The sequence below is a fragment of the Euphorbia lathyris genome, chromosome 1 (genome assembly GCF_963576675.1).
Source record: "Euphorbia lathyris chromosome 1, ddEupLath1.1, whole genome shotgun sequence".
Lineage (NCBI taxonomy): Eukaryota > Viridiplantae > Streptophyta > Magnoliopsida > Malpighiales > Euphorbiaceae > Euphorbia > Euphorbia lathyris.
In genome coordinates, this window is record NC_088910.1 from 22,920,900 (window position 1) to 22,938,356 (window position 17,457).

The 17,457-nt window shown below is 34.1% G+C and overlaps 2 protein-coding genes across 2 annotated transcripts; both read left to right on the forward strand.

The window, feature by feature from the left end:
- Nucleotides 1-581: 581 nt before the first annotated feature.
- On the forward strand, nt 582-11,260 carry LOC136224892 (ferric reduction oxidase 4-like). Its single transcript, XM_066013320.1, has 8 exons — nt 582-891; nt 982-1,090; nt 1,162-1,329; nt 1,403-1,637; nt 3,180-3,507; nt 3,604-3,844; nt 8,828-9,513; nt 10,945-11,260. The coding sequence occupies exons 1-8, from the start codon at nt 741-743 to the stop codon at nt 11,082-11,084; spliced, it is 2,058 nt and encodes a 685-aa protein (XP_065869392.1). The 5' UTR covers nt 582-740; the 3' UTR covers nt 11,085-11,260.
- A 2,346-nt stretch (nt 11,261-13,606) lies between these two features.
- Nucleotides 13,607-17,397, forward strand: LOC136224909 (ferric reduction oxidase 2-like). The gene is made up of 8 exons (XM_066013340.1): nt 13,607-13,847; nt 13,933-14,032; nt 14,633-14,821; nt 14,963-15,197; nt 15,568-15,895; nt 15,973-16,216; nt 16,341-17,047; nt 17,258-17,397. Exons 1-8 carry the CDS (start codon nt 13,655-13,657, stop codon nt 17,395-17,397), a joined length of 2,136 nt encoding a protein of 711 aa, XP_065869412.1. The 5' UTR covers nt 13,607-13,654.
- Nucleotides 17,398-17,457: the final 60 nt, after the last annotated feature.

Sequence of the window (17,457 nt, forward strand, 5' to 3'; positions counted from 1 at the left end):
ACTGTTTGCAAGATGTGACAACCTCAAAAGTCAGTCATATGACAGGGACTTAAGACTTGCAAGAAATAAACGAAAATGTATCTTCATTTTTTTTCACTGAGATGCATATATAAACATTATCATCAATTCTTACACCAATTTCTAATTATGTCTCTTCCAACTTACAAGAGACCAAAAAAAAACAGTCAGATTATCATATATAAAGTGACAGATGAATTCTTTCATTGACTCTAGGGATGACAATTTTGGATTTCGTGTTAAAATCATGTTATTTCATCTATATGTTCCATATGGTTACATATGATATAAATGCTAGAAAAATGATTTGCGTGTCAATCATGTCGTGTCAGTCTGGTGCTGTAAATAGTGTTTTTATGTCAGAAATTGCTATCTTTAGTTGACGGTGGTGCTCTACTATCTTTAGGCGTCTATCTTAAAAAATTATAGTTTGATGTATAAGTTCAATGAAGTTTTTCAACGATAAGTGGGTGTTCAAGTTCCCTCTCGGCTCCCTAAATACATTTGTGGATGTAAGAGTTGTCAGAGATTAATATAAGATATATGATTGAGCCTTAACTATCAGTTTGAATTTTTAGTTTAATTGGTTCCATGACATGGTATTAGAGCCTCTTGAATTCAAGTCGTGTCAACCTCATGGTGAGATGGAAACTTCTTCCATTTGTATATATATAAATGGTTGAAGAAGATCATACAGATAATTTAAGTATCTAGAGGGGAAAATGAGCAGCAGCAAAGTGATGAGGCTAATACTTGTTCTGGTATTTGTTGGATATATCATTATTTGGTTTTTGCTTCCAACAAAGCTTTACAAAAACAGATGGACTCCAACTTTACAAACCAAACTCAACTCCACATATTTTCAAGCACAAGGTAATTTTTTTCCAACATTTTCCTAATTTTCCCAGTTCATCACAAGTTAATTAAGAATCATTAATCTTATAATTATTTCCTTAATTACAGGAATCAATCTTCTTCTATTTTCATTCCCTATGATGTTCATAGCTGTATGTGGATGTGTTTATCTCCATTTTCAGAAGAAAGAAGCAACAACATCCACCTCCACAACTAGGTTATCCTAATTTCCTTATTAATTAATATAACTGTGTTAAAATAGTGTTATCTCATATATATAACGGTTAGGTTATCATTCTGGAGACGGCCGGTCCTTGTAATGAATCCACTGGGGATAGTAACAGCAGTGGAGTTAGCTTTTTCAGCTATGTTTATTGCACTCTTGATCTGGTCTCTTTATAACTACCTCTACATCAGTTTTGGTCATCTTCATATGCATAAAGCAGGAGAGAAAGTGTGAGTACGGATTTCCCGTTCTGGTTTTTTGATTAATAGACCGGAATCATAATAGAATTTGTTGTTTATACAGATGGCAAGCGAAGTTCCGAAGCGTGTCACTAAGACTGGGATACATAGGAAATATAAGCTGGGCGTTTCTATTCTTTCCAGTGACAAGAGGATCTCCAATATTGGGTATTTTTGGAGTGACATCTGAATCAAGTATCAAATATCATATTTGGCTAGGCCATCTCTCCATGATTCTTTTTACTGCACATTCTCTAGGCTTTATTGCTTATTATGCAATGACTAATCAAATGTCTGAGGTAATTGTCTATATTACTAATAACTTCATTTTGATTTTTTGTTTTATTACCAGTCTAATTCTCCTTTTATTAGTGTTGTTTGTTGTTATGTTTTGCTGTTGGAAAAATTTGTTGCTGTTGGAAAAATTTATTTTTCCAAAAAGCACAGATTCTCTGTTTTTCTAAATAGCTATTTTTCATGTTTAAAAGGTAAATAATACATTGTTAACCAGCACCAAAAACTCTCCCTTTCAGAGTGAAAAGGTAAACAGGATGTTGAAAAGTAGGTAGACAAACACCCTAATATCGAGAAACATATAATGAATCTCGAACAGATTAATGGGATTTACATTAGAAAAAATGTCATGGTAATTAGAAGAGGCCATTTATATTATGAATTTATGGATTAATTCATTTTAGTCCAATCTTCTCTAAATCAAAAGGAGAAGATATGATTGTTGTGGCTATAAATCATAAGGAGAAGTCACCATCTTAGTATCCATCAACTATGAGAAATTTGTCCATGCATTACTGGCTTTACATTTTTTGGTCTCTTCTCATCATTTTTATCGCTTTATGATTTTATGCATATCACCATATTTATTATAGATTTCTTACCTTTCCTTCATTCTATGTATTTATTTTAGATTTCTTATATTTCTTTCATTGTATATATTTTAGAAAGGGAAGAATGGATGAAAATCAAACCAATTAGTATATAATTGAGGTTCTAGAAAAGTATGTGTGCTCTGAACTTCTTGAACTGCTCACTAGGGTCAGATTTCACATGAAATGTAAGGAATGAGTAGTAGAGTCTGTACTAGGAGTGGTAACGAGCTGAACTGAGACCGAATCTAGATATGCTATTAGTTCATTAATATCTCAAGCCGAGCTTTGACCGAACTGAGTTTTAATTTACCGAGCTCTGACCCGATTCATTTAACATACTTCACACAAGTTTAAAAGATTTAAAAAAATTCATATAACATACTTCACACAAGTTTAAAAGATTTATTTAAAAAAAACCATCACATGTAAAGTTTTAAGAATAGTAGCTGTTACTAATAGTTAGAGAAGACAAACTCACAGATTGTAGATGATATTGTTGTCGGTGTGAATGTGTAGTTGCTAGTGTTACTGGTGTGGATGACAAAGTACAGAGAGATAACTTTGGGAATGAGAATCAAATTAGTCTCTAGGGTTTATATATTTTGAACTTTGAATTCCTAGTTCTCAGACTAAACAAAGCCCCAAAGCAGCCATTAAGTAGTTGTGACTAGTTTAGCAATAGAGTCAATGACTAACTGCTAATTTTCTTTCTTCCTCCATAGTCATTAATATTTTATTTTTAATTAAAAAGTAATTGAACATGTTTTCAATATTTAAAGCCGAATCTAAAGAAGCCATTAGGCTCGGCTTATTAATACTTCAAGCCAATCCCAAACACGAATTGAGCCTATCAAGCAAAACTTTAACCGAGCTTTTACCGAATGCTGAGCTAGAATAGTTTGTAGCTTATATAGTAGACTCATAGTTAGTAAATTTTGGTTGTACTTGTTGCAGATGCTAGAATGGAGTAAAACGTATGTGTCAAATGTAGCTGGAGAGATAGCAATAGTATTTGCACTGGGAATGTGGGTGACCAGCTCTTATACGATTAGGCGCAAAAAGTTTGAAGTATTCATGTACAGTCACCATTTATACATTCTCTACATAATATTCTACGCATTGCATGTTGGAGCTGCCTATTTCTGCATGATTCTTCCTGGGATATTCCTCTTCCTCATCGATCGATACTTAAGGTTTTTACAATCTAAACAACATGCTAGATTACTTTCAGCTCGACTCTTGCCATCTGGCACTGTCGAACTCAACTTCTCCAAGGATCCAGGTAATTTTGCAGATATAACAAATGTTTTTAATATTATAACTACACTTGCATTGCATTTCCTTAAAAACATGTATTTATTTGTAATGTTTTAAACAGGATTATATTACAATCCGACAAGCATAATGTTTTTGAATGTTCCAAGTATTTCAAAGCTACAATGGCACCCTTTTACTGTTACTTCAAACAGTGAAATGGAGCAAGATGTGGTTAGTGTTGTCATCAAAAGAGAAGGAAGTTGGTCTCACAAACTCTACAATCTAATTTCTTCTAATTCACTGGACAATCTGAAAATGTCCGTTGAAGGACCCTATGGACCCGCTTCATCCCATTTTTTAAGGTCAATTTCTTTCAATTCCATATTGATGCATTTTAATTAGAAGAAAATATAAAAATAAATTAGCTGTTGAGTTGGTTTTCAAACCCAAACTATTTGATTTAAAAGTTGATAAACACGTACTTATAGCTGATTCTTTTAGCAAAAACAGTCTAAACTGATTAACGTATTAAAAAAGTCAAATGACAATCAAAGTAAAAGGAAAAAAATTATTTTGGTGCAAAAATGCACCTAAGGTTTACGATCTAGAACAATATTACTCCTAATGTCAAAAATAGTACAATTAAGAGTTCAAGCTTCATAATTTAGACCAATTTTAGACGTACTAACAGATTTATTTAAACTGTTAAATTTTCCGTTTGTCTTCCACTCATTCACTCATCACGCTGAATGATTTTTTTTAGCAAGAATTTTGTTTCGGATGGAAAATCCGCATCAACAACAACAAAGCCTTAGTCCCAAAATGATTCGGTGTCGGCTAACATGAACCATCATATAAAACCGTGAAATCAAGTCGTGTCAGCGACACAAATTCTTTCCATCCACTCTGTCCTATTCACTACCATATTTTCCTCAATCCCCAAAAAACTCATATCACTCTCGATCACCCTCCAAGTTTGCTTAGCTCTTCCCCTACCCCTCATCACTACATCCATTTTCCACTCTTCAGTCCTCCTAACCGGCGCATCAAGCGCTCTTCGTCTTACATGGCCAAACCACCTTAGTCGGTTTTCCCTCATTTTATTCTCAATAAATATAACCCCTACTTTTGTCCTAATTATTTCATTACTCACCCGATTCTTTCTCGTATGACCACACATCCATCTCAACCTACGCATCTCTGCCACCGACATCTTATGAATGTGACAGTGTTTCACTGCCCAACAGTCCGTACCATATAACAATGATGGTCTGATTGCCGTGCGGTAGAATTTTTCCTTCAATCTATTAGGCATGTCGGGGTTACAAAGGAAACCCGTAGCACTCTTCCACTTCGCCCACCCAGATTTAATCATATGAGCAACATCTCCATCTACTTCTCCATCTGTTTGGATAATAGATCATAAATAACGGAAGCAATCCGATGCATGAACAACTCTCCCGTCTAGTGTGATTGTCTCTGCCTCCCTACTCCTATGCCGCTAAACTTACACTCCAAATATTCCGTCTTACTTCGGTTCAACTTAAAGCCTCTAGATTCTAAAGTTTGTCTCCACAGTTCCAACTTCCTCTCCACGCCTTCTTTCGTCTCATCAACCAACACAATATCATCTGCAAACAACATGCACCATTGTATACCATCTTGAAGTGAACTCGTTAGTTCATCCATAACAACGGAAAAAAGAAATGGGCTTAGTGCAGAACCTTGATGCACTTCAATCGTAATAGAAAACTCTTCAGTCTTCCCAACACGGGTACGTACACTCATGCATGCTCCCTCATACATGTCCTTTATGATGTCAATATATTTCCGCGAAATGCCTTTCCTTATTAAGGCCCACCAAAGTACTTCCTTTGGTACCTTATCATATGCCTTCTCCAAGTCAATGAAAACCATATGCAAGTCTTTCTTCTTATTTCGATAATGCTCCATTAATTGTCTTATTAGATCGATGGCTTCCATAGTTGATCTTCCCGGCATAAAGCCAAACTGGTTTTCCAAGATCTTCGTCCTCCTTAGCCTTTGTTCGATCACTCGCTCCCAAAGTTTCATAGTGTGACTAATTAATTTGATTCCTCGATAGTTGGCACAATCCTGGACATCACCTTTGTTCTTATACAAAGGGATTAGGATACTTTTTCTCCATTCTGATGGCATCTTATTGTTTCTCCAAATTTTGTTGAAGAACGTCGTCAACCATTCAATTCCCCCCTCTCCCAAACATCTCCAAATCTCAATAGGGATGCCATCAGGTCCTACTACTTTCTTCAATCTCATCTTATTTAATGTCATTTTGACTTCACCTTTTTTAATTCTCCGTATACATTCACGATTTACCATATCGCGAGGGATACTTATATCTCCCACATCTTGTCCGCGATCTCCACTAAATAAGTTATCAAAATAGGACCTCCATCATTCCTTGATATCCTTATCTCCAACTAGGACTTTTTGGTCCACATCCTTCACACATTTAACTTTTCCGAGATCTCACGTCTTCCTATCTCTCATCCGAGCAATTCTATATATGTCTCTTTCCCCTTCCTTCGTATCCAATCTTGTATATAGATCCTGATTCACCTTTGCTCTAGCATCTCGTATGAGCTTCTTTACTTCCCTTTAAGCCTCTTTGTACTTTTCGTACTTTTCATCACTCCTACACTTCCCTAATATTTTATAGGATTCTCGCTTACTTTTTACTGCTTGTCGTACTTCTTCTGTCCACCAAGATGTGTCTTTACCCGGTGGCATGCTACCTTTAGATTCCCCCAGAACTTCCTTCGCTACTTCCCTTATACTATGCTCCATCTTAGTCCATATCGAATCTATATCTAAATCCATATTACAAGTCCAAATATCTTTTTTGGCCATCTCATCCACAAATTTTTTGTTGATTCTCCCCTTGAAGTTTCCACCATTTAATCCTAGTCTCCACTTGTGGTGTTCGTTTTCTCATACGGTACTTCAAAAATCAAGCACCACTACTCTATGTTGGGTTGTCGTACTCTCACCAGGGATCACCTTACAATCAATATAACTCTTTCTCCAAGCACTCCTTACTAGGAAGAAGTCAATTTGACTCGCATTACCGTCACTCCGATAAGTCACTAAGTGGGATTTTCTTTTCATAAACCATGTGTTCATGATACTCAAATCATAGGCTGCTGCTAATTCCAAGATATCATTTCCTGCTTCATTTTTATCTCCAAAACCATACCCTCCATGGACACTCTCAAACCCATCTCGCCTAGAACCCGTTGAGATCACCACCCAGTACCATCTTTTCATCCCTAGGAACCTGTTGCACCACTTGCTCTAAGTCCTCCCAAAAGGCTTATCTTATAGAGACATCTAATCCTATTTGTGGCGCATATGCACTTATGACATTCACAACCTCATCCCCTATCACAAGCTTAACACTCATAATTCTATCGCTCTTTCTAGACACTGCTACTACATCATCAATATACTCCCGATTAATAAGAATACCTACTCCATTTCTACCCATGTCCTTTCCTGAGTACCAAAGTTTATAACCCCAAGGAGCTATCTCTCTGGCCTTGGCTCCAACCCATTTGGTTTCTTGTAGGCATATTATATTTATTCTTCTCCTCTTCATAACATCTACAATTTCAACTAATCTTCCTGTCAGAGAGCCTATGTTCCATGTCCCAAAGCGTAACCTATTACCCCTACCCCTACCTTTACCATTACCGTTACCGTGGACTAGCTTATTTACCCGCAACCCTTGCATATTTGACACCACCCCCGGGTCCTGGGGTGGCACACCGCTTCGGGATGACGACCTAGCAACCCTTGCACATTTTTCACTACACCCGGGTTTAAGAAGTGCAGCGCGTCGCTGAGTAGGGAATGCCCCCACGATATTCATATGTTGGTTCATGTCATAAGATGTGGCTAAGTTTTACGCTGGCCGCCACAAACCTACCGCAACCTTGCTCCTTTGTCCGGGTTTGGGACCGGCTGTAAATGCCACCAAGTGACCCTCACAGGCGGAGTTAAAATCTGCATCAACCCTCACCAATATTACCAATTCTCACAATTCATCTGAAAGTTAAAACCAAACAAAAAACATAAACATAAACGTAATAATCTCAAGTAACAAAAACCCTAGCTGAAATCTCTTCAGCTTCCAAGTATTTCAAAATTGCCGATTCCACTTCCTTCTCACTTTGATTTCATCCAAGCTTCAATCTCACAAACCCTAAAACGGAAATTACAAAATTTGGTGAGAAAATCATGTCGAAAACTTGAAAATTAGAATGAACTTGGATATCAGTTACTCAATAGCAGGGCCGTCTTAAACTTTTTAGGGCCCCTGTGCTAAATTTTTATCAAATCCTTAATTTTTAATAAAATTTTGTATTAAGAAAAATATAAAAAGAAATTAATGAATGCTAAGGTTGTGAATTTTGAATGGTTAAATATCTAAATCACATATGCACTCGATATAGTAAAAGAGTGTAAATATATCGTATTACATTACATTATTATTATTTTCAATTTAAGCTAATATATCTATATTTAACTAAACACGTCTTAAATTTTGGGGCCCTTACAATTTTGAGGCCCTATACGAAAGGACTCCTTGCGCACCCTCATCTACTCCTCTGCTCAATAGCTTCTTCTAAGATGCTCAGGGATACCATTCAGCTTGCGAATCGATCCAAGCTCTCTTCTTTTTCTCCATTCACTCATTTATGGGTATTTTTGTTAAAGAATTACTGTAAAAAAGATGTTGAGATTGTGGCAATGCTGTGCTGTTGAAAGAATTTGCCGCCAAGTTATACAATTTCTGAGTAAATATTAAATCATGGCTTTTGCTACACAGAACTAACTTTAGCCTCCTTCCTTAAATATTAAATCATGATTTTAACTGTGGAAACAAATCAGTTGGTAATATCCAAAATTGGTCCAAATTATGAACGTTAGACCTTTAATTGTGCTATTTTTGACATTAAAGGGTAATATTGCTTTTATTTGTTAACGGTCATTTTTACACCTTATCCTTATTATAAAAACTCTTTTCCTCTTGATTTTGACTGTCATTTTACCTTTTTTTCTTTAATACAATTAATCAGTTTAGACTGTTTGCTAACGGAATCAACCAGTACCTGTTTGTCAACTTTTAAACCATAAAATTTATATTTAAAAATTGACTAAACCGAATTTATATTTTGTACTTTTCTCTTTTAATTATAACAGTATATATTAAGCTCAATTAGCTACGAATATTAAAATTAGTTAAAAATTTATGACTCATTTTAGTTAAAAAGGCTTATAATTAATTATATTGTCAACAGGCATGATTTATTGGTGATGATCAGTGGAGGCAGCGGTATAACTCCATTTATCTCCATAATCCGGCAAATAATTTCCCAAACCACAAAACCAAACACCCAAGTTCCACGTGTCCTTTTAGTTTGTGCATTTAAGAACTCTACTGATCTCGCCATGTTAGACCTCTTGCTTCCCATCAATGTCTCTTCTTCACACATGAACCAACTTCAGCTCCAAATCGAAGCTTATGTCACTAGAGATGAAGATCAAGAACAAGAGCAAGAGCAGTCTAAAATTGAAACAAAATGGTTCAAACCGAACCCAAAAGACTCAGCCATAACTGCACCACTCGGACCCAACAATTGGCTATGGTTAGGTGCAATAATTGGAACTTCATTTGTGATGTTTCTACTGTTGTTAGGGGTTGTTAATCGTTACTATATTTACCCGATTGATGGAAATAGTAATTTGGTGTACCATTACTCGTATTTTGTGCTGTGGGATATGTTTTTGGGATGTGCTTGTGTTGTGATTGTGTGTAGTGGAGTTTTACTTTGGAGGAAGATGCAGAATGAGAAGGCAAGTGTGCAACAAGTTCAGAACTTGGAAATGGAAACTCCGAAGTCAATTGAGGAGGTTGAAAGCTTTCCTCGGCAGTTGCTTGTTGAAGCTACCAAGGTTCATTTTGGTGCTAGACCTGATCTCAAAAGTAAGTTCTCCCACTTACTTTATTTTGTCTTAATGGTATCTAAACTTCAAAATCAGTCATTATATGGCTCTGAATTTTGAATTTACTAATATAATGACTTATGGTGTTTGTGGATTAAGATGTTCACATTCACTTCAATAACAGTGACAGTAGAGTTGATGAAAATAATATTTTTAATTTTTTTTTTAGATTTGAGGTCATTTAGTGGTTGTTTAGAAGAAGGTTCCGAAAATAGTGAGTTGACAAAAAAAACAATTTTAATTCTTAGATTTTTCTATTTTGAGATTATCATTAATCATTTTGACTTTTTCACAATAAAAGAAACTATTATATTAGTAAAATACAAAATTTAAAGACTATATTATCCAATTTTGAACTTTAGGAACAATGAAAATTGAGGTAAAATTAAGGAGTCGGAGATGTAATTTATATTAAAAATAGTTACAATTTACAGCATAATAAGTTCTGGTATGCTCAAAAACCATATTGGGCTAAAGCGTTTAATTGTTAGTGTCAAATACATGAATATCATAATTAAGTACAAAATTATAACTAAGTCATATCACCAAATTTAATTCTTAATATATTATTATTCTCTATATATTATGATTTTACACTATAATTTAAAAATTCTAGACTCCAATTCATAAATCATAAACCCTAGAAAATATATTCTAGACTTATAATTTATAAATTCTAATCCTTAAAATCTATAAAAAAAAAAGTACTGATTTACTAGTTTGACATAATCTAAAATTATGATTTGACACAGTTGTAAATAGTTTTTAAAAGATGAATTTCTGTATAATTTTCCCTAATTGTTATAACACGTCAACATTAGTGTTGATTTGCTAGAAGCAGAGTAGTCTCGAGCCATCATAAAATAAATTCCATAATGATATATGTGAGGTACTCTTTTTATTTCACAATATTTGTTTTTTAAGATTAATGTACAGGAAATAAAAAAATATAATTAATTGTAAGTAAAATATTTTATTAACTTTATATTAATTACATCCATTAATTAATTTTTATTTATTCTCAAAATAAATAAATAAAAAACAACTTAAATAGAGGTATATTTGGTAAAAATTAATTAATGTGAATAGATTGAATCAAAACATCAAATATTATGGAATGGAGAAAGTATCATTAAGTCTATATATCGTTGAAACTCCTAATCATTTGATAGATTGAACTTCTATTTTTTATTTTAATATATCGTATCTTTAATCATTCATTTATTGTGATATTTAAATCTCTATTTATGAAATTAGTTAGTTGGAAACCTCTAATTCAACTTTTACCATTTTTCAACTATAAAGAACTATTTTAAAGCTGTTAAAATATAAATTTTTAAAGTAAAGTTTGTTTTGTTATTTGTGGTATTTTTGTTAATGTTTGAATTGAGGTGTTGGGTTTGCATTGCAGGAATATTGTTTGAATGCAAAGGAACGGATGTGGGAGTGTTGGCATGTGGGCCAAGGTCAATGAGACATGAAGTTGCCAAAATATGTTCTTCTGGTTTGGCAGATAATCTCCATTTTGAATCCATTAGCTTTAACTGGTGATCCATATATATATGCTTGAATATATGTATATATACAAGCTTTGTTTTCTTTATTATATGTGTGGCTGTTATGAGAACATAAATATACAAAAGATAATAAGTTCTCATCACCTTGTTTGGATACTCTGTAAATAAATTTGCTAATTCCTTTTGAATAAAAAAAAGTTTCAAGGGCTATCACGACATCCCAATTAGATTGGCACCCGTCAAAACTAAATTTACTAATTCTAATCCAATGAACTTTACTAGTAAAAAGAAAATAATTGTCCAACTTTATTTTTTACATCAACAATTTTCTAATAAAATAATATCAACTTTCCTTGTAATCAACCACACACAAAAATGATTGTAATCAACCACACATACACAAATGCCCATGGCTGCCTCTACCCCCCAGTCTAGGATTGTTGCAAATTTGTGAATAAATATCTAACTCAACAAAAGGTAACTTAATGGTAAGGATTTTCTCATGCATAAAAGAGTCGAAAATCATTTAGCTTAAGCAACATATAACAAAATTAACCTTTGAAATTATGCAAATTTAACCTTCATATTTCAAAAGATAACCTTAATATATAAAATTGTACAAATTTATATGTAGCAAGTTTGATTTTTAGCATTTTAACAACAAAAAAAAAATTGTTAATAATATACTAAATATTTTAGACATAATTGATATTTAAAATATCTAAAATGATGGTTAATAATAATTTGACAAGTCCGATTTTAACAATTATAATCATACATTTAATTATAATTTATTAAAAACTAATTTCTATAATTTATAATAATTTTATTTTTATTTTTCTAATATAATAAATTAAAAAAATATATTTTATATTTTGGGAAGTGGCGTGAACTTTAAGGGATTCCCAATGCATACTCATTACGGCACCTATGGCGCCATAATGAGTAATTAAATTTAAAAAAAAATACTTTTTTTTTAACTCTGGTTGGAAAATATTTCCCAATCTAACCCTTTTACAAAAATTACCTCAAAAAAGGGATTAACCTGTATAATCAGAGCTGGTTTTTGGTGGTCAAAGGTGTTCCACCTCGAACCCCCTCCGGTCTTTTCTCTAAGGGTCCGTTTGTTTTACCTGCTATTTGTTGTTGTTGTTTCCCATTACAATTTGTTGTTTGCTGTTTGAAAATGTTGTTTTTCCAAAAAACAGAGATTCACTGCTTTTATATAAAAAAAAAATTACTTTTAAGCTACAAAAAGCAAACAGGAAGTGTCTAACCAAACACCCAAAACTCTCATTTTCAAAATCAAAAGGCAAACAGAAGGTGAAAAAACATTAAACAAACACCCCCCTAGATATATATTATTGCATTAATATAGATCTTTCATCTAAAAAACCTTAAATTAAATCATAAAAATAACTCAAATGAAAATATAAAGTTGAAGACAATAAAGTACAATCTACAAAAATAAGAAATATGAAGTAGAAAAAACTAACTAATGGTTCCCTGGAAAATAAAATTCGAATATGAAATTCTGAACCAAAAAAAAGTAGTACAAGCTTATTCCTATAAGATGAAAGAAGTATTATTTATTACTACTTTATAATATGAACGTATAAAACTTGTCATTTTTATTAAATATTATAATAATGATATGCTTAAACATTAATGGTCCAACTTCTATCGTCCGGCTTTGCCTTGCAGTTGGCGGAGTTCCTAAACCATGATTAGATTAATATAATAAACCAAACTATTGTTCAATACAAAAAATTTATTAGCAATAATATATAACCAACCTTGGAACAACGTGAATGAAATTCTATGAAGCACTCCATTATCTTCCGTACGGAAACATACAGAATTGATGAACATTTGCTTATAACTATATGTTAGGAAAAAAAAAAAACAACTATTTATTCCATTCCATTTTATAAGTCATTCTAAAAATGTTTTTTTTTTTCAGAATATATATAAGTCGTTCTAATTTTCCAAGAATTTTTAGTTTAGTATTTCGGTTCAAGCATTAAATTTTTGTTTTGGTCCACATGTTTTTTTAACATATTCCAAGGTTATTCGTCAACCATTACATAAGAGATAAAAGTTTTGTAGGTTAACCAATGTAAATTCATTAATTTGACTCTATATTAACTGTATTTTTTAATTTGTGTGAAACACTATATAATGGAATGGATGGAGTAATATCAATCAGTTAACAACAACTGAACTAAACAAATTTTAAGTAAACATATCGAAGGTCAATCAAACCAACTCTAAGAAAACATATTAGAGACCACTTAACATGGCGAATTGCCTCAAACCTACTAAAGTAACAAAGCAAAGTGACAACTTTCCCTAATTTGCCTGTCACAATTACTTGCATTGTGAGAAACGATAAAAACCATCCTATTCATTATGGCACATTCCTGCAGCTCAGGTTAGGAATCAAACTTGTCTATTCACACAGTTCCCACTGATAAGTGACATATAATTTGTCTTTCATTGCCACTCTTAATTCCTCTATATATAAGGTCTCTTTCTTTCTATCAATAAGTATAAAAGATCCCTCAAGACTTGAAAACAACAAAGTTATAAAGGAAAAAACACATGTTTTCAGGATTTAGCGAGAGTTATTCTCGCCAAACAATGACAACCGTCCGATCAGCCATATGGGGGCTGATATCGGTGATCTTTCTGGGTTATATGATGATTTGGGTGATGATGCCTACAGACACGTATTATTTGCACTGGCTGCCTGATATTCAGGCAAAAACCAGTTCCACATTCTTTGGTGAACAAGGTTAGATTTGGCTACTTAAACTTGCAAGAAGAAGAAAGCATATCCCACTATATCTCATCTCATGTTATTTTCTATGAAACTGCAGGTGCAAACACACTAATCCACACATTCCCAATTCTTTTTATTGCCACCTTGGCCTGTTTGTATATCCATATTGGAAAAAAATATGTTTCTGGAGGCAGCAGGTAAAGCTCTTTTACTCAAAATATAACTCTGCCTTTTGGTAGTCTCTAATTCAAAGAGAAAGAAGATGAATAGTGTACGGTCAAAAAGCACCATGATATCCCTGATCATTCTGTGTTTGCTGGATCAATCCACGATCTTTTATTTCAACACATCAGACTCACTGATCATTTATTTATTTTGTCACATTATATTTTTGCTTGCCAAATTAGTTAGTTGTTAACATGTTATTCAGTTAAAAGAGCGTCATTTCATTTGCTTTTAAAATTATATTTTTTACCGTTTAAAATAAGGTTTTTATTATTTCCCTAAACACAAGTCAAACATGAATAAATAAATAACCTACTTTTGAAAAAGTTAAAGCTACAAAATAGGAATGCAGATGAAATGAATAATGCTCAATTAACCGAGTTTTATATTCAAAACTTATTTTCTGATCATCAAAGGTTTAATGTGACAAAAAAAAATTGATCAGTGATCTAATGTGTTGAAATGAAAAATCAAAAATTTAATCTACCAAAATCAGAATTATCAAAAGTCTCGTGATACTTTTTTCCCAGTGTATATAACAAATGAATTGATGGACTGTGGAAATTAAACAGAGAAGTGAATCCTTCGTTTGCTTGGTGGAAGCGCCCGTTGATGACAAAAGGCCCTCTTGGGATTGTTTCTTGTAATGAATTATCATTACTGGGCATATTGCTTGTGTTAATGGTGTGGTCTCTGTACTCTTACTTGCATAGTATGTTCTCATATGCTGCCATACAGGCTGCTTACTCAGGGCTACAAGTGTAAGACTTTCTCACACTTTACTCTTTGACTTAATTTCTAGTTGTAATAGTTTTCAGGAGAATTACATACCTGGTTTAGCAGAAAACTAAACTAAGGTTAGTTCTTCAATTTCATCTCGTCCAATTGGGTTGTTTTGGCAGGTGGGAAGTCAAACTGCAGGATACAGGCCTTTCACTTGGACTTGTTGGAAATATCTGCCTGGCCCTTATCTTCTTTCCAGTGGCAAGAGGGTCATCAATTTTGCAGCTTGTTGGTCTCACCTCAGAGGCAAGCATCAAGTACCATATATGGTTAGGACATATGGCTTTGACCATCTTCACTGCACACGGTTTATGCTACATCATCTATTGGGCCAAAACTCAACAATTATCACAGGTAAAAACAAGAGAGAAGCAATTTTTCCACAAAAAGATCAATTTTACCTTTATAAAACAAAACGAACAACTATTGCCCCATAGTCGAAAGTCTAGCTCATTTTACACCTTCTCAAAGATTCAATCAGTAGTATTAATGGTAAATTAAGCTAGGGTTCTTTCTATAGGGGTAAAGTTGAACTAGGCTTACCACCATAGAGGCAAGATTTAGCTATTTTGTATGATAAGGATAAATCCACAATAATCTTAAGGCGCAAATTTTCCCCTTGTCCCGACTAAAACTATAATTCCCTAACTACTTGGACGCAATTAGTTTATGTTGCAGCTGAAAATATCTGCAGACTGAGCATACGTTTTTTTGCGAATGGCAGATGCTCAAATGGGACAAGGTCCTTGTTTCAAATGTAGCTGGAGAAATAGCTTTGGCCTCTGGACTTGTCATGTGGGTCACAAGCCATAAGAACATAAGGCGAAAACTTTTCGAACTTTTCTTCTATAGTCATCATCTTTATATTCTTTTTGGTGTCTTCTACATGTTCCATGTTGGCATCTCCAGTGCATTCGTTATTCTTCCTGGTTTCTACCTCTACTTGATTGACCGATATTTAAGATTTTTACAATCTCAACAAAGAATTCATTTGGTATCAGCTCACATTTTGTCATGTGAAACAGTTGAGCTAAATTTCTTTAAGAACCCAGGTGAGATTAAAATTCATAACTTTATGCTATCTTACACAGATTTATAACATGCAACTGAAGTTTGTACCTTGTAGCAGAGTTGAGCTATGCTCCAAGAAGCACGGCCTTTATAAATTTGCCTAAAATCTCCAAGCTGCAATGGCATCCTTTCACAATTACATCCAGCAGCAATATGGATCCTGAACAGCTGAGCATTGTCATCAAATGTGAAGGAAACTGGACTAAAAAATTGTATCAGATGCTCTCATCGCCTGCACCAGCGGACCATCTCGAGGTTGCCATTGAAGGGCCATACAGCCCTCCTTCAACCTGTTTTCTTAGGTGCTTGACAAACCTTCTCATTTCCTAGTGTCAATATTTGAAGCACTTCTAGCTTTTGTTACTAATTACTTGATAAGATGAAGTGCACCTATGATAACATGGGAGAATAATATAAATGTTGCAGGCATGATATGCTAGTGATGATTAGTGGAGGAAGTGGCATAACCCCTTTCATCTCCATCATCCGTGAGATCCTCTTTCTAGCCAACACAACAAATGGCAAGACTCCAAAGATTCTGCTTGTATGTGCTTTCAAGAAATCTAACGGTCTCGCCATGCTAGACCTTCTAATGCCAGTTTCAGGCACTACATTTGACATTTCTCGTCTGCAGTTGGAAATTGAAGCTTATATAACTAGAGAGCAAGAACTTAAAAAAGAGAACCATAATCTCCTCAGAACCATATGGTTTATGCCTAAAGCATCGGATGTGCCTATTTCTGCAGTCCTAGGTCCAAACAGCTGGCTTTGGCTCAGTGCCATAATATCTGCTTCTTTCATCATCTTCCTTCTCCTGATTGGCATTCTTACGCGGTACTACATATACCCCATCGACCATAATTCTAATAGGATATACACTGTGCCTTCAAGATCTGCTTTAAACATGTTCACAATAAGTTTTTCCATCCTGATAACTGCGTCTGCAGCATTTCTGTGGACCAAGAAACATAATTCCAAGGAAATGAAGCAGATTAAAAACACAGATATGCCAACACCAGGAACATTACCAGGCTCAAAGATTACAAATACTGACAGAGAACTAGAAAGCCTTCCACACCAGTCTCTTCTGCAAGCCACCAAAGTGCACCTCGGTGAAAGACCGAATTTAGAAAGTAATTTTTTTCTTCTCTCTTTCTCCAGAACGGTTCACAGAAATCTTAAGATCCTTAACAAAGTTGATGTCCAAAACAAAATTAAAAGGCAATACAGTTATACAACCAGAATGCTACTAGTGGTATTCTCAAATACCGCATTAATGTTTAATTAAACATGCTATTGCATAAATGTTAAAGGGGTCTAAATTCTAATATTGATTCTTGTAGGGATTCTGTTGAAATGCAAAGGAGAGAGTATAGGCGTACTTGTAAGTGGGCCAAAGAAGATGAGGCAAGACGCGGCCGCAATCTGCTCTTCCAGCTCGTCGGATAACCTTCATTTCGAGTCAATTAGCTTTAGCTGGTGAGGCAAAAGAAACAAGGCTGTCTTCTGATCCAAAACTTGTTTGGAGTTTCATAGTTGTAAA

Coding starts and splice junctions, on each gene's coding strand:
- LOC136224892 (XM_066013320.1), top strand. CDS start 741: ATGAGCAGCAGCAAAGTGATGAGGCTAATACTTGTTCTGGTATTTGTT. Junction 1,091..1,161: donor ACATCCACCTCCACAACTAG/GTTATCCTAATT, acceptor TATAACGGTTAG/GTTATCATTCTGGAGACGGC. Junction 3,508..3,603: donor CAACTTCTCCAAGGATCCAG/GTAATTTTGCAG, acceptor TGTTTTAAACAG/GATTATATTACAATCCGACA.
- LOC136224909 (XM_066013340.1), top strand. CDS start 13,655: ATGTTTTCAGGATTTAGCGAGAGTTATTCTCGCCAAACAATGACAACC. Junction 15,896..15,972: donor AAATTTCTTTAAGAACCCAG/GTGAGATTAAAA, acceptor ACCTTGTAGCAG/AGTTGAGCTATGCTCCAAGA. Junction 17,048..17,257: donor TGAAAGACCGAATTTAGAAA/GTAATTTTTTTC, acceptor TGATTCTTGTAG/GGATTCTGTTGAAATGCAAA.